The 25,672-nt window shown below is 40.7% G+C and overlaps 1 protein-coding gene across 11 annotated transcripts in view; it reads right to left on the reverse strand.

The window, feature by feature from the left end:
• Positions 1-25,672, reverse strand: part of NFKB1 (nuclear factor kappa B subunit 1) — an 89,127-nt gene that overhangs the window by 17,504 nt on the left and 45,951 nt on the right. For 9 of the 11 annotated variants that reach the window (XM_025215653.1, XM_025215652.1, XM_025215650.1 and 6 more), the window contains 9 exons: positions 21,034-21,182; positions 18,692-18,855; positions 16,793-16,951; positions 14,931-15,035; positions 11,320-11,411; positions 10,237-10,375; positions 8,076-8,204; positions 6,015-6,104; positions 4,570-4,758 (listed from right to left, as the gene is read on the reverse strand). In XM_025215653.1, the coding sequence (XP_025071438.1) occupies positions 4,570-4,758; positions 6,015-6,104; positions 8,076-8,204; positions 10,237-10,375; positions 11,320-11,411; positions 14,931-15,035; positions 16,793-16,951; positions 18,692-18,855; positions 21,034-21,182 (1,216 nt within the window). Of the gene's footprint in view, positions 1-4,569; positions 4,759-6,014; positions 6,105-8,075; positions 8,205-10,236; positions 10,376-11,319; positions 11,412-14,930; positions 15,036-16,792; positions 16,952-18,691; positions 18,856-20,242; positions 20,379-21,033; positions 21,183-25,672 lie in introns of those variants that run through there. The other 2 variants (XM_025215660.1, XM_025215659.1) reach the window with 2 other exon arrangements.

Here is a 25,672-nt window from a genome sequence, read left to right on the forward strand (position 1 = left end):
GCCTGGGGGAAACCAGGTATAGGGGGCTTAAGTGACTTGGAAGTTGGATACAATCTGTGCCAGAGCCACGGAATACAGCCTGGGTCTTAAATTTCCCGTCTTTGACCTGAACCAAAAGTTATACTCTCCCCGCATCATTCACAAACACCTCACAGAAAATATATTATTCCCTTATGTCTACAACTGTTAAATTACAGTAGCCACTCAATGGATGCGCTTTGCGGACTCAGTTCTGCCTGTATTCTTTCCAAACCTGAACTAATCAAAGCACTAACCACTGAGAACTAGCAAGCCACAATTTCTTCCCTTGGCCTCTGGGTACTACAGGCTCTCAAAACCAAGCAATTATCCCTTGTAGGCTTCAATAGTGTAATCCTGTTACTGTCTGACCTTGATTTTACAAACTGCTCTTTGTAACATTGTTCAAGGAAACCATAATAGTACATGACATAACATGTCCGCCTCTATCCCAAACCAAAAAACAAACATTCCTCATGAAAGAGAAGCATATGTTACATGTGGTCAGAAAAGCATATTCCTTATCAGCAGGGGAGGATCCCTAGGGGGAGGGGTTGCAATGCGCAGATGCACCCCCACTTTGACTCCTGAGAACCACTCGGCAGTTATGCCAAGAGAGCCTGATGTGCCCCGGACAATGGACTGGGCCGGTAAAAGGGGAGTTGGGAAGGCAGCTGCAGAGATTTAAAGGGGAAAGGGTAAGCTGCGGGAACCCCAGCAGGGCTCCTAATGTTCAGGGTACATGCTGCTCTTGGAAAAAGTCCCACCCTCTCTTCCCTGCTCCCTTGCACATGGCCAGTGCTGCTGCTGCAATGAGGGAGCAAACTACCCACTCTGAAGCCAGCAGGGTGGAGCAGCACAGAGTCCTGAGACTGCTCTTCCACGTTCATGGTCAGCTGGGCTCCACCCTCCAACCCCCTGCATCTGGGCACAGGACAGCAGCAGTGCAAGTACTGGCTTGCCTTTAAAGGCAGTACTTTAAGTTGTCCCAGGACGTTGCATCTCTTCAGCTTTCTTCACTATATTCCTGCAATGCTTGTTGCAGTCCCACACCTTATAGATCTTAGTCATGTTGTTATTTACTGTTCTTGAGGCAAGGATTTTTTGTGATACCTTTTTTTGGACCAGCTGCATAGTTGGTAGGGCTGTGCGAAGCTTTGGTCCCTGATTTAATTCGGTGGAGATTCGGCCACTGAATCAGAAGACCCTTTAATCTCTCCTAATCGTATTGGATCAGAACCCTCCGAATCGATTCAGAGATTTGGAAGGATTCTGTGAGTTGGACACAGACACAGCTTTAAATGTTTTTCCTACATGGCTCGTGAATGCTGAGATAATGGGGCAGATAGAGCGTCCCACAGGAGTCGGGGGGGCGGTCCCCAGTGTGCTCTACAGCAGACCTGGAAGTGGACCAGAGGCATGTCTGGTCCACTTTCAGGTTTGCTGGGGAGTGCACAAGGGGGCCCCCCTGCGTCCCTCCAGCTTGGTGATTGGTGCCTCCTGGGTCTGGGGGGCCACCCAGGGTCCCTCCGCGGCTGATTGCCAAGCCAGGGGGATGCGGGGGATCCCCTCACATGCTCCCAAGCAGACCTGGAAGTGGACAGGAAGTATTTCCAATCCACTTCTGGGCTTGCTGGCGAGCATGCAGGGGGCCCCACCCCGCGCTCCTGTGGGATGCTCCATCTGCCCCAGCATTGCAGCCACACCTAGTACCTCCAGGTATGTAGAAAAAGCATTTAAAGCTGTGTCTATAGCCGAATCACTGATTCTTCAAATCGGCATCGAATCTTCAGATTCAGATTTGGCCAAATCGAATTGGGGACAGTGAACTGAATCAACAAATCGAATCACTGTCCTCGATTCAGGCTGAATCCGAATTGAATATATGCTCTTGTCCAACAGCTCTCCCAACTTTACAGCTGGTCCAATCAATGAGATCGCAAAAAAATCCTTGCCAGATCCCTAAATCTTGGCTTGGTTTAACAATGGGTGAAAAGTATCTTAATGGACTGGCTGTGCTGTGGAAATAACTTAAGTGAAACATTGGATGCACTGTCAAGATGCTCAAGGTGGCTAGATTTTATTTTATGAATCTGAATATAATGTATACATTTAATTTTTATGACTTGATTATTATTTTCCTAGTTTATTGTGTTTTTATACTTAATATATAGTATAGCAAACCAATGCACATTCCAATAAAGTTCAATTTGTTTTTGCTTCAATTTTAAACTGCATAATATAACCGTGGGCCCCTATTACTAAACCTTCTAGTTTTTCTTTACCAGGAGGAAAGTGTATTATTGTCAGGAACCCTGTTATATTTCGGGGTTCACAGCATCTCATTGTTTTCTAGCATTACTGTACTGATACGGCATGTGTGGTCTTATTGGAAAACCCATGTTATGCTGTACTAATGCTATTGTATGGATTATATTATGCTGGCCATGTATATTTTTTATGGTTTGGAATATGGTTTAGCCAGGGAACTTAGGAAGTGGGCAGGCAGAACTGAAAATTATTTTTTGCCCTTGTGCTCTAGGGCCAGGCCAGTTGCCACTAACAACAGCAGACAGGAGGGGCCACTGGTAGGATTGGCACCTCTGCACACTGTCTGCCTATGATGGGGGCAGACTCTACAACACAAAAGGCATCTGGGAGTAATGGCCCTTGAGCTGAACGAGCTACAGATGTCTTAGGGTGCCTAGGAACTTTGAGATGGTTCTGGTGACTCATGGGTGATGAGAATAATGCTAATTAAGGGGCTAGCCTGGGACACTTTTTAGGGTGCAGTTATGTTAGAATATTTATTTTTGAATCTCAAGTTTTTGTGGGGGAACCCCAGTTACCAAGACTGGTAGAATCAGTAGGAAGACTTATTTCTAAAAACTCTGGCAAGGACTCTCCTGAAAGGCTAGGAGTAGCCAGATAAGAGGGTAAGAATCTGTACTTATTTTACTTTTCTGTCTCCAAACCAATGGTCTGTTTTGGGTACATAATTTTTTCATCCCATGTAATATATATTTTGCTGTTTGTCTCCTTGCTGATTGCTGGTAGAAAGAGTGATTTCTGGGTCAGTGATACTACAGGCTGACTCTGCAGAGAGGGGAATATATAATTTCTTCCATAACCCAAAAGTAGAGGTGACTTGGGGCTATGAGAGATCACTGCAAATGCAGAGTTCACTGTAAGGGCAGAAGAACTGAGGTGCTGTGATAGGAAACTCTCAATCGTTTCCTATCACAGCACCTCAGAGCAACCAGAGTCCTATCACAGCACCTCAGAGCAACCAGAATCTGTTCTCTGGGATGAGTGGCAGCACTATGGGGAGAAACTTGGGGTCCCCCATAGATGGAGGTGTGACAGTTAGAGTGTATGTAGTGATGAGTCACACCATCTTCACCCCCACTTTCAAAACCCTAGCTCTGCCCATGCTTGTCAGTTATTTCTGTTCTGACCATTAACCAGCAGCACATTTCCAGTGAACAATCCAAAACATTTATGTCCAAATTTTTTGGAGTTTTGACCTTGACAGGAGTTATGGGTGCTCTAGACCTTGGGAAAAAAAATCAGGTCATCTAACTCTTAATAAAACCTACTCTTTCCAAACAATTAGTTAGAGAAAATCTTACCAAAGCAGACGTGTAAACTTACACGTGCTAAAGGATTCATATCCTTGTATAATGACACTTCTGTCAACCACTCCCTCTTCCTTTCTCCCTCTTTTCTGATTTGTTGTGTGAAGGATTTTGCAATGAAGCAGTGCTGATGTGATTGTTTACTTTATTCACTGCACAGCAATGCATCTAGTGTATAAAAAACTTTTTCTTTGCAGATAGTTAAGCTTGCTAAATATCAAGAGACAATTTCAAGAGATAAATTCACAATTTATATGTTTGTAGGGACCTACCAAATTCACAGCAGAAGTGGACTGCGTGGTAGCTCTTTTAATTTTGCAGGTTCCCCTGCATGCTCTCCTCCCTCCTCCCTTCTCATTCCTGATCGACAGGGAGGCAAAAACCATGATTTTAAATACAACACTGTTTTGCCTCCTGCCCAGCCAAGCGGCAAGCAGCAGGGTCACTAGAGCCACAAAACCAATCAGTAACTGGGAGGAGGGTGCATGGGAGAACCTGCAAGATTAAAGGAGCTGTTGTGCAGCCTACTTCTTCCATGAATTCAGTAGGTCCCTATACATTTTTAACTGCTGCCTGCAATAGGATCTCACAGTGTGTAAAAATCAATGCCAAATCTGGCCGAGAAGGTCATCTCGTCTGCCTCTGACCTGAAGAGGCAATATTACCCCAGAGGCTGATGTAGACCAGAGGCATCTATAAACTAGAACTAGAACTGGTAGCCCACTGGAATGACAGGGCGTGAACCCATGCCATTGCCAATTCAGAACAAATTTCTATCTTACATGCATAGGAAAAAAAAAACACTGGCAAAAGTGGACCCTGAGCAAGAACTTGTGGAGCTTCCAAACCTTTAACTGTTCTACCCTATAGAGGGTATTAATATAGTCTAAAGTAAACCAGCTTATTTGCTTACCTTGTAACCTAGAGTTGGCTTCATCTGGAGCTGTATGTGACAAAGTAGCATCCTCCTCCTCGTTATTACCGCAGAGTCGGGAGTCATCCCTGCCTGAGATCTCCTTTTTCCCACCATGCTTCACATTCTGCTTGTCATTGTGCTTATTGCAGCTTTCCCTGTCTTGTTCATGTCCATCACTTGAAAGCCCTGAAAATAGACATGAATAGCATTAACCCTTTTGTGCAAAGGACAATCAATGCTCTGCTGGCAAGATACAGAGCTCAAAGAACTCACTAGAAAGTCATCTGCTGACTTCATTATATCAGGCCCCTTAACATTAAATGCTAGCAAGACAAAATCTGGAGCTCACTGTGCAAGAAGAAAAGTACAGAAATGTAACTACTACTGAAGTGTTTAGGATGTTCTCTTTACCAGCTTCTCAACTGAAGGATCAAGTTAAAAATATCAGTAGAGAACAGCAACTGTAGGCATGAACTTTGATTTCACATACAGTGATATAAAGGCTGGAGTGATGGGGAGCCAATGGAGTTATTCCAGATTGACTTGGGTGCATTTGACAGCTGGTCCTGTAGGCAGTTTTCTCAGTGCTTTGGATTTGAAGTGATTCCTCTTTGTTTAGAGTACAAGCATTAAAAACATCCATTCTGTTAATTTTTCAAGTGGTCACAGGTTTCCCCTTCCCTCCCTTGGACCAGAGGATGTGCCTCTCTCCTACCCAGCTGCAAAATGTTGTGCACTCCATGGAAGGATTTGCCAGGTCAGGGCATTCCCAAGGACAAAAGGGCTGCTCTCAGGTTGCTTTCCCTCGAGAGCAGCTTACAGGAAACAGGAGGACAAGGGCAGTGAGCCTCCTGTATTCTTTAAAGGAGTGTGGGAGGGGAAAATGCTTTTATAGTTGAAAACCTGGCCTCCAGTGGGCAATAATGCCAACAGTCACAGTCCACCAGTCAATTTTTAATCCCTGGGAAGACTATTTTCCTATCTTAATAACCTTATCCAGTCACTAACACATACAGTTCCCCATTCAAAGGTCAGCATTTGCCATCCAATTACTCCTACTCTAAGGACAAAGGAAACTGCAATATCTAAGAAAGTACTGAGGGATTTTGTTGGCTAATACTGAGCTTTTAGTGGTTAAATGCTGAGACGTGTGTGCATACATACACACGCAGCATTTGGTACTATTTGAGCCCAGCTTAGAAAGATGCAGAGTAAATTAATCTGTTTGGAAGTCTGTGTTGCTAGGGCTTCATAACTTTTGGTACCTAAACTGCCCCTTTTAGAGTTAGTGTGGGTATCTCTATACTATACTGCACACCGCAGTGTAGACCCCCCCACCCCAGTCTCATCTAACTTCAACAGCCACTAACAGCAATCACTCCCTGGAATACAGATGGTTAACTCAAGAGTACTATTGCAACAACGCTATTTTTTATTGTTACCATGTTTCATTCCAGTATTCGATTTTGTTGTACCAGGGTGGAAATGCATTCCTCCGAAAGCAGTATACCCATATGAAGGGTAACCAAACCCTAAAAACAACATAAAAGGGGAAAAAAAATTCACTAAAATTATCCTCCAAAGCAAAACAGACACTATATGGGAATCATGTACTCAACCTGCAAGGTACCATCTGAGGTACAGTTCTCGCTATTTTCTTCTTTGGCTTTTCCATCCTACAAAAACAAGATATTCTTGAATAGATGCAAGTTCTCCATCCCTCCACCCTGGCAACTGGAGGAGATTCTACATGCCTGAGTAGTGACATCCTCTATTCCAGCATTTTCCAGGACCTTGAAAGCTAGTTTGCCACATCTAAACCTCATAAACCAGGTTTGGTGTGCTGCTACCATATTTTTAATCAGTGGAGTTACAATGGATTCGTATTCAAATACCATGTGGTAAACTGACCTAGGAAACAGTGTTTGACAACTGCTGCTCTGCACCTTCTGTACTAGGGACACTATACTGACATTATTCTAATTGTGCTTGCTCTTATAGCCGGGTCTTAAAAAGCTCCAAGGATGGAGATTCCACAACCTCTCTGGGTAGCTTGTTCCAGTGCTTTATTACCCTTCTAGTGAGAAAGTTTTTCCTAATATCTAACTTAAACTTTCCTTGCTCAACTTGAGGACATTTCTCCTTGTTTTGTAATCTGCCACCACTGAGAACAGTTCAGCTCCATCTTCTTTGGAACCACCCTTCTGGTAGTTGAAGGCTGCTATTAAATCCCCCTTCAGTCTTCTCTTCTCCAGAATAAATAAGTCCAGTTCCCTCAGCCTCTCCTCAGAAGTCATGTACCCCAGCCCCCTAACCATTTTCGTTGCCTTTCACTGGACTTTTTCCAATTTGTCTACATCCTTTCTATAGTAAGGAGCCCAAAACTGGACACAGTACTCCAGATGTGGCCTCACCAATGCTAAATAGAGGGGAATAATCACTTCCCTTGATCTGATAGCAACACTCCTACCAATGCAGCCCAGACTGTCATTAGCCTTCTTTGCAACAAGGGCACACTGTTGGATCATTCATCTTATTGTCCACTGTAACCCCCAGGGCCTTTTTTGCAGAGCTGCTGCTTAGCCAGTTGGTCCCCAGCTTGTACCGGTACATGGGACTGTTCCATCCTAGATGCAGGGCTTCGCACTTATCCCAATTGAAATTTATGAGATTTCTTTTGGTCCAATCCTCCAATTTATCAAGGTCTCTCTGAATCCTAGCTCTACGCTCTAGCATATCTACTACTCCCCCCAGCTTGGTATCACTGACAAACTTGCTGAGGGTGCACTCCATCCCATCTTCCAGGTCACTGATGAAAATATTTAACAAAACTGGCCCCAAGACCAACCCCTGGGGCATTCCACTTGATACTGGCTGCCAGCTAGACATTGAGCCATTGACTACAACCCTCTGAGCCCAATGATCCAGCCAGTTTATCACATCCACTGCACTCCCCTCATCTACAGAGCTAGTCATCTCATCACAGAAGGCAATCAGGTTGGTTAGGCATGACAGCAGATGAGAAATCAAGTAATTTTAGTCTCTTGCTATTCAGGCCAGCAGGAACAATAGCACTGGAGAGACTAATTCAAGCCCACTCCTGAAAAAAATATCTGCCCATACTTTATTTCTCAGAGTGACACTGATAGGCTATGAAGGACTTTTATCCAGTCCTTCTCAGCAAGAAGAATAACATCTGTGACATATAACCACAAGGAAACAACTATGAGGGGATTATTTGACTGCCAATATGAAACCAGGAATTATAGGAGATATTCTAGTCTGACCTGTCTTTTCATATCAGTGAAAACCAGGAGTTACTCAATTATGGCAATGAGTTACACTGGTACAAAGTAAGTATGACAGAGAAGAATCAGGCTTCATAGATCTATTGATATGTGGGATATTTCCCAAGTTTACTTTATTGTAATGAACCCTTGGAAACCCCCCTCCCCCCCGTGAGTATTAAAGGAAACTCACGTCAGTTCTCTTTTTATCTTTACCTGAGCCAGCACCACCTCCTCCACCGCCATACATTCCACCCCCGCCACCTCCTGCACCACTGCCTCCACCATAGCTGTCAGAAAAGTTAGGCATCAGCTTCTGTCGCTTCCTCTGCACTTCTTCTTTGTCTGTGTTTTAAGGAAGAGAATGAAAGAAAAACAAAGAGATGACTCAATTCTCTCTCAATGACCAGCTGGAGACAGAAGAGAGCATTGGTACTGAACTGAACGTGTTACTAAAAACCATTAGCTTGATTTGAAGTGATACAGGAACATTGAAACTTTACCAGCTCCAACACAGTAAGACTTTTATGTACAGTAGGCAGTGGTGAAACATTCTAGTGAGTAAACAACAAACCAAGCAAAATTCTCAGACAGACTGTAGGACCAGCACCACTCGGGTTTTCATTCCACCCCTCATATTGTATCAGGTGCATCTATGCTTAAACAGGGGAGACTGGATGAGGATGTGGCACAGATTGGGTAACATTTTCAAAAATATCTGTGCGCCAGTTTCAAAAGTGACATGGATACTTTAAGAGCCTAAATCTTGATGAAAATCAATGGGTTTTTGCTTCCTAAATGCCCAAGTTGCTTCTGAAAATCACACACAAACATTTTTGAAAAGGTTATCATTGGGAACCAAAAGCACAATTTTTGTTGACAGACAAATGCATTTTAGAAATGGCCACATGATTTATAAGTGTCAAACTATTGAACGCTTTGATTTTCAGACATGCTAAGTACTTGGGCCTTCCACTTCTCTCATTTAGGGTCGTGTTGCTAATTCAGCAATTTTTACATTAGGACCTAACTAAAACAACACAGAAGGCCAGCAGAATAAACCTGAGTTTAAAGTTGGACATAAAAATAGCAAACTCTGCTCAGTAGCTGAAGGCAAAACATGCCTTAAATATTTTATATTTTAAACAAAAGTCTTTAGCTCCATCAAAAACCACCTTATCAACTAATCAAAAAACTTCCCGTATCATAAAATGAAACATACGTAAGACAAAACTCATGAAAAGAGGTGGCACTGAATAGTGACAAACATTCTAGCAAAGAGGAAGTCCAGACACTGTGTTGAGAAAAGAAAATATCCCCTAGTAAAAAACAGAATCACCCCCAAGAGGCATGTGACAAATATGATAAGGACATTACATGCATAGCCACATCAGTCTAAGCACCAAACCCAACTGGTGACCATATCGGACAGCATATGGAATGGTCTACATACGAATGCACAATTTGCAAACATACACAGTTTATAGATATATGTGTATGTGCACAAAATGTACTTGCATCCAGGAAGAGAGAAGACCCCACAGAGTATCTAGCCCAGGAAACAGACATTTGTAAGCTTACTCAAACATTTTCAACAGGGAAATAGCCCTGCCCCTGAATGCCAGTCTGTACAATAAGTTGGGCATGCATTGGGATATAAAACCCATTTGAAAGTCAGAAAAGTACCCAATGCCTAGTACAGTGGGGCTCAGATTTGAGGTACTACCCTACTATTATTAAATATGAACACTAACCACAATCTCATATTTCAATCAAACTAATTTGCAGCATGAAAGTCTTTAAAATATATTCATCCACTGCTGAAGTTTCCTGAAACTAATTACTTTACCCAATTACTTACATTATTTTTACACAAAAATAATCAATAATACCATCTCTCTTTTTGCAAAAAGCGTTCCCAGGTTATTTATTGAACACAAGGGGTCAGAACATTCCTCAAATTTCAGTGAAATGGTGGTGGTGGGGAAATGCAAAACACCAGCACTAGTCAGCCCCTTGTATCTACATTTCATTTGAACCAAAATGCCCTTGCAGGGTTTCAGTAATAACTCCAAGAAAGAGTGCCATCCACTGTATTGCTACTATAAGGGACACCACTTGGCAGTAACATTTCGTAGAGAAATATTCATGCATTTACTGCACAGTAACCCAATATAAAATAGCTAACTGAACCCACTTGACTGTGATTAGTTTTCTGCTCAACATGAGTAGTCAGGTGCCTTGAAGGTGATAAAGAAATTTTCTGAAGGTGATAATAAAGAAACAAGAAAGTTGATCAACATGTGCCCTATCTTTCTCACAAATACTCAACAACTCTGATATTTCCCCATGAACAAATGAAAACAGATTGAATTACCTTTGACTTCTGGATAGTACAGAAAAGGCTTTGGTTCACTTGTTTCCAGATCAGATTTCCGCCGCAGTTGAACAAATACAGATGCTGGTTTTGTGATATTGACATCTCTGTACTTGGGGGTTTTGAACACAATAGCAAACTGTGAACAACATGGATCAGCAGATTTGTCAGGGACACTGTTTTTTGCAATAAGGTACTGCTTTACATCTTAAGGTTTTTAACTTTGTGGGAGTTTGGAGGAAAATCATTTCTGTATGATGTGACAGAGGGGTAAACAAGAAGGTTCTGCACTCTGGATGGCAGTGGCATTGGTGGCTGGATTGGTGCTGGACCAGAAGCAGCAGCAGCTCCATTCTTGCAACCCCTCTATGCCGGTGCCCATTGTTCATGCCCTAGTTTTCCACCCATAGTTACACTACTGGTCTGTCAAAAATATAAACCGCTGTTTTAGTTGTTATTTCTACTTTGAAATTCATTAAAAATTTGAATGTCCATTTTAAAAGGCTGAGTTGCCTTGAGAGATACTAAAGCATCATACTTGGCTATTAGGTATTCCTCTGTTATTTTTTCCGCCCAGAACAGATTTCTCAGCGTCCCTGAAACAGTTAACTCATTTTTGCCATGGAAGTTCTTTGCCTTATTATATATCCCTTTATTATTTAAGGACCACATTTTACAGATATCTTTTAATTAAGATTTTAACATTTTTCATCTGCATCTATCATTTATCTTTAAATAAGGCAGAAGAATTAACAAAAGAAGTTAATGACAGGAAAAATTAGTTCGGGGAATTAACCTCAATAGTTCCAATCTAGTTTTAGTTGCTAGAGAACTAAAAGAAGGCAGGGCGGATTTGTACCTTACAAACTAACTAAATTAGAGCTGGAGAAGCTTTTATGAACATTGGCTTGCTTCATCATAGCATCTGAGAAAGTAAGCAGAGGCTTACAAAAGCTTATGTGTCTCTGATTTTAGTCTGTTAGGTGTAAATCTACCCAGCCTTCTGTGTGAATTCAGGCAAACACAACTAACACTCTACAGAAGTGAAAGTCATCCACAAGTGATAGCTCGTTCGTCACTTACCTGTCTATGTACATCTGTAGGAGAAAAATCTCCAAAACCTTCCCACATTCCACCATTTTCATCCTCCTCATAAAAACGAATTTGAATGTCATCTATAATGATTAGGAGAGAGTTAATGGATGAAGAAATGAATGAACAAATTATGGGTTTTAGGCTAGTTTTATTTCTAAAACAAAAATAATATGATGCATGGCAGTTCTAACAGCTCATTTCAGGAGATTTTACTTTTTTCTTAGCATTAAAGTATACTGCATATGCAAAGCGAAGATTAAATATTTCAGGGTAATGGAAAATAATTCTTTCTAATGCTGAATTTCACCCAGCATTTCTTTCATGTGGTAACTTGCCGCATTAAGAATAGATTCATCATCTTTATATACCATATTTACTCAAATACGGGATAAGGTTTCTTTCACTCAACCAGCATGGGGGGGAACCCCTCATCTTACATTCACATACAAGGAAATCTCTTTAAATATATTGTCTATCATTAACCTGCTGCCAAAAGCAGCACATGCTCAGTAATGGAAGCCAGCTATGAAGTTGACTATTCACAGCCAACACTGAGCATTACTATAGAATACATGGCCCATAGTGGACAAACGTACTGATAGGAACCTTTTCTGTGGCCCTTATAAAATGGGTGGGTATTCCCTCTGTGACAAAGATGGCACTGGGCCTGGAGGTACTGTAATACCAGTCCGGCACCGGGAGGGCCAGAGCCAGTCTTGACACTGTCCCTTTAGTATTAAAAATGCACTACATTTGATCTTAACCAAAAAGGCAAAGATGCTGATAGGAACCTACCACAAAGATAGGTCAACCTATCTAAATAAGATATATGGCAATAGTCACTGAGCAGTTTTCTTTAGCACCAACTCTTTTCCAAGTCATGGCAAGCCACTATATTGTATACATTTCTACATCCTCTTCACTCCCACAGCTGAGCAGTGCCTTTTCTTTCCCATTTCCAATTACTCCTATTTCCTCACCAGCCTTAAATGTCTGGCAAACATCACCAAATGGGGCTTCAAACACTTCACCCAGAATCCCTCTGTTGACCCCTATCTCAGCTTATCGCAAACTATTAGTGTTGCCCCACTCTCCAGATGAGGCAGAGCCAGACCAGTTGCCCTGCACCTCATCTACATATATATATATATATATATATATATTTGGAGGACCCCAGGACTTGTGACAAGAACACCCCATTCCAGTCATGAATAGGGGGCTAATTAGCACATGGATCCTTTGTGTGGGGGTATCTGCAGTAAACACACATACTAAGCAGAGCTGAGCTGCGGGTCACCATGGCCTGAAATGCTGTTGACTCTGCTGGGGTCCATCCCAAAGAACTATACAACAAGTCATGAACCTTTTGGCTTTGGACTAATACCATGCATAGTTTGTAGGTACAAAACTGCTGCTTAAAAGCATGTGTATGGAGTACCTGTGTTAAAAGTTGCAGCAGTTTCAAAAAAGGTAAAATGCATCAATTCTGGATGAACTAAGTCTGTGGGTACTATACACAAATTGTTACAGGTATGTTTATTTCAAAGTCAATATTTTCAAATTTACTCCTCACTTCCATGTGTTGAGGAAGAGCAGGGTCCGACTGTAAGGAAGGGGAGAAAGGTCTGCAGAAGGAAAAATCTGGGTGGAGGCAAAGTACAAGGGAAGGTTTATTTTCCCTGCTGTAGTAGTGGGAAGAGAATAAATTCAAGGCAAACCTCCCATAATTAGACTCAATACCTGGAAAATTATAACAAATTTGTAAGTTTCCCATATATAGAATCTAATTATTGGGAGGGTTGTTTTATAGTCAAGGTTGTCTTATATTGGAGTAAATACGGTAGACCGTATTAAAGTATTACATGAGGTCTAATGCTGATTTCACTGACACCAGTTTTACATCAGCATAATTCTAGTGACTAAACTGGCGTTAATGTTTATTTACACAGAGTTAAGAGGAAAATTAAACCCTAAGGTTAAAAGGAGTTTCTATAGCAACTTTATATAGAATAACTGCAGGGAAGAAAGACATGACGGCATCAAAGACAAAATTCCCTTTTCTAATAGTCTAAATTCAGAAAACTGAATCAAAACCTGAACTGTTCAAGTTTTGGCAAAAAAAAGTAACTTCTGCACGAGAGCTAAGCATGACAGCAACAGTCCTGAGCTAAGACACTCCAGCAACGCACTTCGTTTCCATGTCATAAAGTAGTAGGAGAGAAAAAGAAGTTCCATCTCTACACAAACTTCTTTGAGGAGAAGTGGAAATAGGGTGCCCTGGATACTCTTTCTTTGGTTTTCTTGATGTGGGAGGGGGAAGAGGCCGAATAGGGAGATTGAGGAAGGAGGGAGGTTAGGCTGACCAAAAAAAAAAAAATCAAATTTTCTAAGCGCTTGATGGGAAGGGTCATTGGAGCTTCCTCCTAACCCTGACTCGGTCAGCAGCAAGACTGAGAATGACTACTTCCCTCCCTGTTGCCCTGTGCATTGACATTCTTAGAGCACAGAGATTTCAGAGGCAACAGGACTGGGGAAATCCCACACAGGCTAAGGGGAAACCCCACTTTGGGGCTTCCATTTAGTCATACTTTTTTTTTTTTTTTTTTTTTTTTAAAGAAATCTTATGTTTTTACTTGATCCTCTTAAAAGCAGAAGGGTTTACAGTACAGAGGGGAGGGAAAAAAACATTTCTCAAAATTCCATCAGTTTGCTCCCTAGATAACAGATGCCTATCCTTACCATAGTTTGGAATAACAGAAATGCTTGAATCATCCTAACATCATGGAAGGGAGTTGACTCTTTAGTCAGGTGGAAAACTAAGCACATTACCACAGATCTAAATTGGAGCCCAGTTGTTTCAAACTATTGCTTGAAATATTCAAATCTCCAAATTTTTATGTTTAATTCCATTCATGTAAGCTGGAAACCAGAATTGTGTAAACAACCAATAGCTAATATCGTTACATTTGTGCATCTAAAATGAGGTGTTCAAGCCAACATTTAGTTTATGATCCTGGAAATACAGAATACCAGGAGTAGTGTTTGCTGCTCTGAGTCAGTGGGATGTCTCAAACTGCACAAGCACTGTAATTCTTTGTGTTCAGCTCCTCTGACATCTACATCTATAAGATGCAGTTTTCAGCAGAGCTGGGCAGGTGCGGCTCACACTAGTCACTGTAGCTATTGGGGGCCACAGGGGTGGGGACAGTGAGTCCAGAACTACATAAACCTGATGTTTCACCAAATCCATGAGCAGCTTAGGGGCTAGAATACAAAGTTTAAAGGGACTGAGGTGGTACCCTAACCCCTGCCTGCTGCTTTGAGAAGAAGACCCACAAACCTTCTCAAACCCCAACATAAATCCATTTACTTTGGAGTGGGAAGTCTTTTCACCCATTAATCCTAACAACTGCTAACCTGATTTTCAGAAATGCTGAGAACTTGCTAATTGGGCTGAAGTCAGTGGGAACTGTGGTAGCTCAGCCCCACTGCACATTAGTCCATCACTGCAAGTGTTATGCACTGGTTACATGAAAAAGGCATCAATAACTTTAACCAAATGGGTTGACTTGAAACACTGGACAGTTTGGAACCTTTACCTTTTTGAACCTTATCACAGAGAAGGTAAATCTCTTCTCCTCCTGTCACACATCCTGCTGTTCTGTCCATTCTTACAATCTTTAAATTGGATGCATTGGGGGCTTCTGTTGAAAGGGATGAGTTAAAACAAGAAAATATCATTTTCTCTGATCACAACTCTAGGCTAAAGAGAAAGCACAGAATATGATAAAAGCTAAGCCACAAAGAAGATCCACACGACAGTCTGAATTTCTGTTTTAATGAAAGAGAAGAATAAACCCATTACTTGGAAAAGGTCTGATCTCATAATTCCTTACAAAGGAGGCTGACTTGCTTGAGAATTTTGCCTGACTACAATAGAACTTCACTCACTGCAGTGTTACTACAGTGTTACCACTGTAGCAGTAAAGTAATGTAGAGGTGAATCAAAATCTCAAACCATACACTGGCTGAAAGACAGGTGAGAATGGATAATGTTTTTTTCTATTTTTCTCCTGGCATGTGCTAATGCAACACCAAAGAAAAGTTGCTCTCTCTTTGTTCTTAAATCTCTTGGGGAGGAGGGGTCTGCTCTACAGTCTACATGAAAAGAATTTTTAATCTCTGTCCAGCTTGGGGGTTCTGGCCACAAAGCCCACTTGTGACATGGACACATTACTTTTAGCAGAGGCCAAGGGTTGCATGCACCATGGGAACAGCACTACCATCTCACCATAAAAAAGCACTGTACCTCTAGGTCATGTATGAGATAGACTGCTAGGGCAGTGTGGCAGATGCTTTCTCTGCCACTAGCTGTACTTGGTCTGTGGAGGATGACTTCAGGGGCACCACTCAAAAGGACTAACTTTACTTTAAAACACATTAAAAGAATGAATATAACCCAGTTCTTTTGAAATCAACAAAAAAATACCCCAAACATTCATTTGATGGGCTCAGATTATCAAATGACTGTCATCAGTATAAAACCTTTAATAGCAAGAGAAGGAGGTGCATTTCCTCTTCTACCCTCCACGCAAACAGAAGGTAGACTTTGATGCTCAGACTTGAAAAAAGCATAGGATAACATCAGCTTCCTTTTAGTGTGGCTTAGTGCATGCTGTAGCTAGTTCAACTTGTGCTCTACCTTCCCCTCAGCATTTTGCTTTATACTGGCATGTTTATTACAGTAATGAAATCAAACTGAAACTGTAGCAGTTGCTGAAGAAAATCAACAACACTCCTTAAATATACTGTTCTGTACTTCAATTCAGACTCCAGATTAGAAGTCTGACTTTTCCAGATCCTGAAAGTAATACATATAACATACTTGTATATGGTCTTTCCAAATTATTGCCGAATCCATAGCAGTAGGTAGGAGTATTGAAAAATTAGAGACACTTCAGAAGTGGTAAAAGTTTTTACATGGAGATACTGAAAATATTTGGATTAATTAATTAATCAGAACCATATTCTGTTCTCACTTCCACTGATATAATTAGGAGTTATTTTACCAACTTCCATGGAGTTACTTCAAGTGTACACTAATGAGATCAGACTTTGATAGAATTTAGCTATTAAAAAAAAATTGCATATAACCTTTGTTGTTTTTTGCACAACACTGGTACCTGTGTCTCAGTATCTGTTGTTAGCATATACCCTGGTGTTTTTGTTTTGGGATTCTACTTCAAGACTCAGGGTTTGTTTGTTAACCAGATAATGCAGAAAGGCTTCTAGTCGAGCACATCAATTTTTGCTACTGACTACTCTCTTTGGAGTAGGGACACTAGACAGACCCTAGATCTGACCCAGTAAAGTCATTCCTATATTCTGTACTCCAAAGAGGGAGGAGGTGGGACTTGTGCTTACAAAAATTTTTTTTAAAAGTCAATCCTTTTGTACTCACTGCTGTCATATATGGGATCTGATATGACAGGATCAAGTCTTCTTGTGAAGCAGCCATTGCTGTCAGGGAGGAAGGCTGTGAACATAAGGCGCACTACGCTGAGATCCATCTCTTTTGTCTGCTGAAATGCTGCCTGGCGAATGATTTCTTTTTCCCGATCTGGAACCAGTCAATGGCACAGATAAATTGATACAAAAATAATCCTACTTCCAAAAAGTATTGACAAATCTCACCAAAAACGGCTTTGATTTAGTTATTACCATCTTAACCAGCAGCTTCAAGTCTTTGTTTTCATTAAGAAATTTGAGGAGGGGCAAGTCATAGGATGCTGCACTTACTGTAACATATAAAATAACTTCCCTATCTATCTGCTTTTATTTACCTACTCAAAATTGTGCCAGGTACTTCACAGACCTAAAAATGGTACAATCCCAGTCTTCTGGAGTTTAAAATAGGCAGGAGTAAGACAGAAAAGGGCAAGGTTCACCCATATAAGATAGAGCAGTTGTTTAACCAAGAATTACACTGAGAAGCCAACCCTACAGACATGTCTGCACTACCTCCATGAAGAGCCCAGGAACATAGCTGAGAAGTTCATTCCACACTTGCTCCGGCTCAGCAAGCATCAAAATCCAGAAACCTGGTTGTATATCTAGCATAAAGCTGCCCCTAGCACTTGCCAGGAAGCATACCTAAGAGTGGCTCTGGGCACATGCAGCCCAGGCCTTCCATAGAGAGAATATCAACAAGCAAGAGGTACTTGCCAACTATTGGCCTGTGCTGTAGAGCAGCAGTTGTCAACAGGGGGTACGCGTACCCCTAGGGGTACTTAAAAAGGTCATACAGGGTACAGGGGGGCTTCCGCCATTGTATGGACCCCAGTGGAGGCCCTGGGGGGATGTGCCCCCCTGATCTGTGCATGGGCTTTGCGCGCCACTGCAACTGTCCCAGGAGTGGTGTGATGTCACGTGCCTGCCGCCACTGAGCTCAGCTGTGCTGTGCCCCCTACCCGCCCAGCGAAGGGATGCACATGGTATCACACCACTACTGGGCAACTGCAGCAGCACACAAAATCCAGCGTGCAGCGGCAGCCACCTCCACCCCATGCACAGACGAGGGGGACACATGCCCCCTGGGCCTCCACCGGGGTGCGCACAGCGGTGGGACACCCCCCCGCCCCGCCCCTGGATGAGCCACCTGGTTTCTGATTGTCCCATGACCTAACTTGGCCAGGGCTCCATTCACCCCAGCCCCTGCCCCTGTCTGTGCCCCACTCCCTCCCCCACCACAGGGCCCTCGATCTGCACCCGCATGGCCCTTTCCTCTCCCCCACTTACTTACCTGCTGGGTGGATGGGGGGGCTGTATGTGCGCATGTGTGCACTCAGGCCCCCCAAATAATGTTAATATAAAGGGATACATGAGCTGAAACTCTGAGACAGAAGGGGTACACTTGTTAAAGAAGGCTGAAAACCCTTGCCATAGAGAGTGGAATTGGCCCTTCTGTCCTTCATTAACTCTATGCTACTGCTCCAAAGAAGGCCGATTCTAGACTGCAAGGATGTGCATAAACTGGGGAGGAAATGCATGATGGGGGATATGCTTTTTTCAGAGCTCTCTATAACCATCAATAAATTCTGATGATTCACAATAACAATACAACATGATTCAAACTATCAGCCTATTAAGCAACATTATGGTTGGCAGTAATGGTGGCAATGCTGTCAGACAGTTTGTTTTTAACTCCATGTTGGCACCAGAACAACTCTTAAAAGCATGCAAGCCTCTCAAAACAGATGTTTCTGCCTAGGCCTTATCCTGGCTGGGAATCAATCCTCTCAGGGCTAAAACCAGTTTTCAGCAGGTGTGCCATACAAGCCAAAGATACTTTCTCACTTACCTGATAATTGTCTTTCTCCACATCCTTCTACTTGGAGATAATTAAGTTCAGAATGCACCAAGAGTCCGGGATTATATCCTTTTTTACAGGCATCTATCATGCGTGTTTCTAGAGTTTCAAATACTTTCTTCTTGGTGACGTGAAGTATTCCAAGGTTTGCAAACCTAGAAAAATACGATCATGAGAAACATTTTGTTCCTTATGCACAAGCTGCAGTATGCAGTTTCTCTTTGTTACCATAAGAGCTTAGAACCTGATTTTAAACCACTAAAGTTAGTGGAAAAACTCCAAGGTCATTAGACTACTGAGGCAGTATTGCTTTCTCAAAAGCAAATTTTCAAATGCGGGTGCTTCAGTAGCTTTTTCAAACCTGATGACTTCACACTGAACTACACATCTGCATAAGCAGTAACTTGTTTTGTACATATGCTTATGGTGTGGATGCAACTTAGGAAATCTTTGAAATGTTGATACTCATTACATGCTCCAACTTGATTTTGGCAATGACAAAAAATGAGCAAACTCAGGAATTTGGGATTTTGAGAGCGAACTAAAACCAGTACAATGCTGTCTAAAGGACAAGAACTTTTTTATTATGATGCTTATTAGGCACTGAGCAGGGTAGATATGCACCTTATAGACTAACTAAATAAGATATATAAATAGATCATAAGGTTTTGTGAACTCAAGCTCACTTCACCAAAGGACAAGCATACAGTAGTTTATAAAGTGAAGTGAGTGATTTGAATACACAAGATGGGAAGAAATGAGGGAAGGGAAAGGGAGAGGGGGGTCGTATTAGGAGAGGCATACAAGCAAAAAAACCATAGGAACAAATGAGTCACAAAAGTTACTCCAGGTAATGGAATAAGAATCCACAGTCCCTGTTTAAACCATACATAACACAGTCTGTGGATGATTTCTTGTTCCACAATTTCCTGTTCTAACTTTTAAAAAAATTTGCTGTCTGAGAACATCAATTCTGAGACTAGCAATGGGATGTCCAAGGAGGTTAAAATGTTCTGCACCCCCGCTTAGCACTCTCAATTGATTCCTGAAAAACCAAGCATTAAGCAAATCTGAAAATATTTGACAACCCAAGATGGCGACTGCAATTGTTTTTAATGACCCAAGGTGGCAACCAAGAGCATTATAATGAAACTCACTGAGCGCTAAGTGAAATCAGGTATCAATTTCAAATGAGCGTTATAGTGAAATAGCGCTAAGTTAAACAGTGTTAAACAGGGGTTGCCCGTACTAGGTTCTGGCCATTCACACACACTGCAAGTAGAGGAAAATTTGAGTGGAAAATTAAAAAATAAGACCTATATTGAAAAAAAGCTGCTGATACATTCAAAATCACTAGTTACATCTAGAAGCATGACCATGGAGTCAATAATCCAGTTTTCATATGGACAAGAATGATGATGCTAATTATCTCATGGAAAGTCAGACAGGTTAGAGCAGGGAAATAAAAGCCCTTTTCAAGATGAAAAAGAGTATCCAAACAAAGTTATTTAAATTGCCATAATTAAAGTTAGGTTAGCCTACTGGGCTTTAAACATCAAAAAGGTACAGACTTCAGACACTTGAAAGTTTTTCTCCCTCTCTCCAATTTTTGAAAACTTCCATCTTCACCAAAGACATGCCATAGACCATGAAACTTACAGCAGTCAGCCTGAAACCTGATCTAAGCCTGAAAATACAAATTTATAAGCCTGAGTACTTTAAACGAATACAAAAAGATACTGTTTTAAGTGAACAAGAACAGACTAATCATGACTTTGGTACAGTCTTTATTGCTTTAACTGTACACAGCTTTTAGTAATTTAATGACTGCATGTTTATACCTCTTAAATTTCCTATTTAATTTTAATTTCTTACTTAATCATGTATGTTTTCTTAACACCTATTGAAGGTGACTTGCAAATTTAAAAGAAATGCAGTATGGATAAGAATTTAAAATATCCAGATTTTCTCTCATAATTCTGCCTCATAATTCTTCTCTCATTTCCTAAGCAACATACTTACATTTTTTAAACATTTTAAAAACATATTGGATAATACAGGAAAAGTGACTTAAGCTCACCAAATTCCTATTAATGATTATCTGCCTAATTTTCTAGATTATAATAATTTCAAGATACATCTCTGCTTCTGACACTCCAATGCTTATCTGCTGGGTTAAACAGACCATATTTACTCCTGTATTTTAGGCTAAGAAAGAGAACAGAGCAGAAAATGAAGGACTAATATATTTTTATCCTCATGAATAACTATTTTTTTATATTTGATTCTCTGTCCACCACAAATGTTTGCCACAGACATGTCAATATACTTACCCTACCACCATATCCTTTGGTCCTGCATTAACTGTGCATACTCCATCTTCACAGTATTTACCCACCAGACTGTGTGCATGCAAGTGGACAGACTTCCCACTGGTGACTAACTGAACGATTACTTTTGCAGGCCCAACATAATTGCAGATCTGCGAACAAGTGCAACCAGTATTTAAAAAAACTGAACAGATTCTGGTTTCATCCAGATATTTTATAACACCACTAAATCTGAGCATAGAAATTCACATATAAGAAATTAATATTTATTTCTTCCAGAAACATGCATAAGATGGTTTGATATGATAAAATCATTTAATCACACAGAAGTCTTCTAATTTATTTTTTTAATTAAAAGCGAAAAACAACACAAATGACAGGATTAAACATAATTCATAAGAAAATAAAAATGTTGAAGTACCGACTTCTTTTTTAACATGAAGGTAAATGTTTTACCTAGATCTTTTATACCAGATTAGTTTAGAGATTAAATTCCCTTCAATATATTTTACTGACAATAGGTGGTAATGCACGTTAAGAAGATTAAAGAAAATGGTATATGTTTGAAATGAAAAACAATGTTTCGCCCAGTGTGTAAGTGGTCAAGAAAATTAACAACATTATGAAGACTACTACATTGCTTTAAAATATTGTTATGTTCTCATTACAATAACCCTCTCTGGCAGAAGTTTTACAGTGAGACATCTGAAATGAAATTAATTCTATATTAATTTAAAACACTGCATTCCCACATGGCACCTGGAAGCATTGAATACACGTTTAATATTATTTGTGTGGACAGGCCCCTTGTGGTCTCACTGAATTATACAGGAGAATACAGTTAAATCTGTGCCTAAGCCTATACTACACATGGTCAAGGCTATGACAAACTATAAGCCTGGGTACCACTATTGTAGAATCAGATGTGCAGGGGTTGGTCCACAGATCAAATCCAGCACGCAAAGCCATGTCTTCTAGCTCACAGGGCTCCCCACAGATTCAGAAATTTGGCAGCAGGACGAGCAGCAGCATTTTTAACAAACTGGAGCAATTCATGCTGCCCCTGCTATGACATTTCCAGACCTGTAGGAAGCCCTGTGGGCCAGACAATACAGCTCCACAGGCCTGATCTTGGTAATCTCTGGTGTAGAACTGTTTCCACCACAGTTTCTTGTAATATCTACCCTTCTGACACAGATTTGTAAGTGGTAGCTATAAAAGAGTGGTATTATGTATTAGAAACTGCAGGTTTTTAAAAGCAGATCCCCCACCCCCCTACTACAGTTAAGGCATGATTAACCAGCTAATCATGCCTTAAGTTCTGATCCAGCTACACATTCAAATAATTAATGGCATGGTAAAAGAAGCAAAAAGCTACAAAGTGATTCCACAAAAACGTGCAATAACTTCATAGCTTGTACTAGTCACAGCATTAATTGAACTTCCCTGTGGCTGGGGGCCCCATCAACTGAGGCACCACCTGTTGCCAGCCCTGCAGCTGACAAAGCTCGTAGAGGCAGCAGCATTCCCTATACTCCCCCTCACTATGAGCCTTAGCAGCAGCAGTTCTGGCAATGAGGAGAACGTTGACCCTCCCGTGAGCTTTGTAAGGTATAGGGCTTGCAGCAGGGACAGTGCAGGGAACACTGATCCCCCTGTGAGCGTTGTCGGCTTCAGGGCTGCCGACGCTGCCTCATGTTCCCAGAAGTGCCCCTGCTGCTGGGCTTCCTGGGGCTCCTCCTGCACTGGCAATAAGGCATGATGGAATATAATGAGCAATCCCACAATGCACCTACCTCCTGCCATGCACCTGTGGCATGGCAGGTGGCATGACTCTGTGAATCATCATTAGATCCCATTGCACCTTTAACTGCACATGTAGAGGGGCCCTGGACTATATATTTATATGGGAATTAGTTTACTTATTTATTGATAAGGGATTTAATTTGTGCATTATATCTTTTAGATCTCCATCTAGGTTTCTCCAGATTGCATTAATCAGCTCTATCATCAATTATATATATAACTTTCAAAATATACCTAGTACAAACTTGTCAGATCCAGCATCTCTTACACAGCCTTCCCTAGTTCGACTTCCTTAACTAACAATTTTATCAGTAAGTCTTTCTTCATGTTTAACAATGAATAACAACCCTCAAGCAAAATCCTTTTGTACAACAGGAATGTGTAGATTTTATCCACAACGATATGAAAGGGTGATGGTAAATTTTAAAGGTAGTGAACAAATCTGCAATGAATTATTTCAGTTTGTTAGGTGGGCAAGACACTGATGCCCACAAATCACCATTTCACTGTAACTGGTCTTGCTTGCTTTCTTTTTGCCCTTTCACTGCCACCCCAGTTCCATTTCATTGCAGTTGGAAGCCTCAACATCTGCTCAATGCCCTCCTACTGCTCCAACAGACTACTAAATACATCTGTTCCAGGAGGCATGCATATATGTAAAAGTACTCTTAATGCACCAGCTGCTGCTTGACTGTACTATTCTATAACGATGCTTGATGTGGAAGTATGCTGTGGGCTAAATGCAACTAATATGAACTCTGAAATTGTAATCCTAACTCTGTGAATCGATTTACAGCCTTGGATTGTTCATCATCATACACAACTTAATTGTCTCACTTTTCTTATTAATAAAGGTAAATAATACTAATTTTTGCCACCTTCAAGAGGGTATGATGATTATTACTTAATGTTTGCAGAGTGATTTGAGAATAAAAATTGTTACATAAATCTCAGTAGCAGCAGCAATGGTAACACAACTCTCTAGAACAGGTTTTGTCGTTTCCTGTTTTTGACATTTGCAGATTCCCTGGTCTTATATACCTATATTAATATTTATAATTTATGTCCCTGATCTTATACACCTACATTAATATTTATCATTTTAAGGCGTCTGCTCTCTCGGCATGCCAGAAGAGTTTAAAGCAGTTCTATATCAGTTGTAGAAACCACGCTGAAACAGTATGTAGAACTGCTGCACATTAAGGAGTTTCAAAGACATGTACAGAATGCAGAAAGTTTACCTTTGGTGATAACATAAGTGTAGTCTTAATATTGGTTACACAGCTCAAAATAAATTTATAATTTGCCTCAGTGGAAATTTTTTTAAAAATGTTTTCCAAAAATGTAACACCCGGGTATTATAAAACCAGAAAGGTCCACCAACGATTATCCAATCTGACCTGTTTTATAAATTAAGCCATGATTCTCATGGTTCTTTTCTGAGCTCTCTTCAATTTCAATATTGCTTTTGAATTGTGGACAACATTCACAGTATTTCACAATTCATTCAAAATTTCATCTGAAAACAGACAAGATTCTTTGGGTAAATCTGATAACTTTTATTAAACCAACTCAAAGATATTGGATTTACCCAAGGAACCTTGTCTGCCTATGTCCTTAGACTAACATGGCTACAACCTACACTCCTGAAATCTGAAAACAGGTAATTTACATATAAACTAACCAAATCTTAATACTAAGAGCTCAGAAATATGGTCAAAGACAGACTCTGTACATACTGTTTCTAGAAAATTATATAAAATGTAATGGTACTGAATACTTAAAGGACGCCAATATAAAAGACAATGGGTGCCAGTATAAAAGAAAAAGATAAAATGTGACAAGAATAGTAACACTTGTACCAGCAGAATATTTCTGTTTTGTGGTGTTCATAAACCAAAACAAACAAGGAAATAAACAAATATTTTAGTTTTAACACGGAATGAGGATCAAATGAAAGACAGGAAAAAAGAGGTGATCCAGGAATAGTATAGTTATAAAGTTTTCTCTGCATCCAGTATTTCAAAAAGCAGCATTCTATTCTGATTAAATCAAATATAGAAATGTGAGTCTACGGCGTTTTTAAGTGACAGATTTGGTTAAGAGATTAAAGGTACGCAGTCAATTTGAAATCTAGTCAATTCTGAAACATCGTTTGAAAGTACTTTCAGTTACTTATCTGCTTCCCAAGTCCAAATTCCAGCTAATGTTATAGGTTTATAAAACACACTTCCCTATTTTAGAGATGTTTTGCCTCTTGCTCATGTGAGCAGGGAGCATAACTGCCTGGTAGGCTACAAAATGCAAATAGTGAAGCTAACCATAAAAGTTATGTGGAATACATAAAAACAGAATGCAAAAATTGTTAATCCCCCTTACTTGCTAATTAGTTTCATTTATAGCAACCAGAAAGAACACACCTCAGACCAGAAGGGACAGTTCTGTCAGACCTCTGTTTAGCTATTTCCACCCATAGGTATATGCAGGATGAAAGCCTTGGGTATTGCACAGAAGTAGGACATAATTTAAATAGCTGTCTGAATTTGCTTTTGTTTGACAGTGTTAGACTAGGATTTTCAGACTTGATGCCTAAAAATGTAGCACACAAGTGATCCAATTTGACTGAAATCAATGGGAGTTGCAGATCTTCAGTTCCCCTGAAAAAAATCTAGCTACTCATACAGAATTAAGTTCTCAGCTTTAAGAACCCAAATGTTGATCTAAGGACATCAGTGGCTTAAATACAAGAACTCTCGTTGACTTAAGCCTTGGCAGAATTTGAGCCAATGAATTTTAATAAAGGCAGAGAGTTGTTATAGCAAATTTTGTTTATGCT

Source organism: Alligator sinensis, unplaced genomic scaffold (assembly GCF_000455745.1).
Source record: "Alligator sinensis unplaced genomic scaffold, ASM45574v1 scaffold1520_1, whole genome shotgun sequence".
NCBI lineage: Eukaryota > Metazoa > Chordata > Crocodylia > Alligatoridae > Alligator > Alligator sinensis.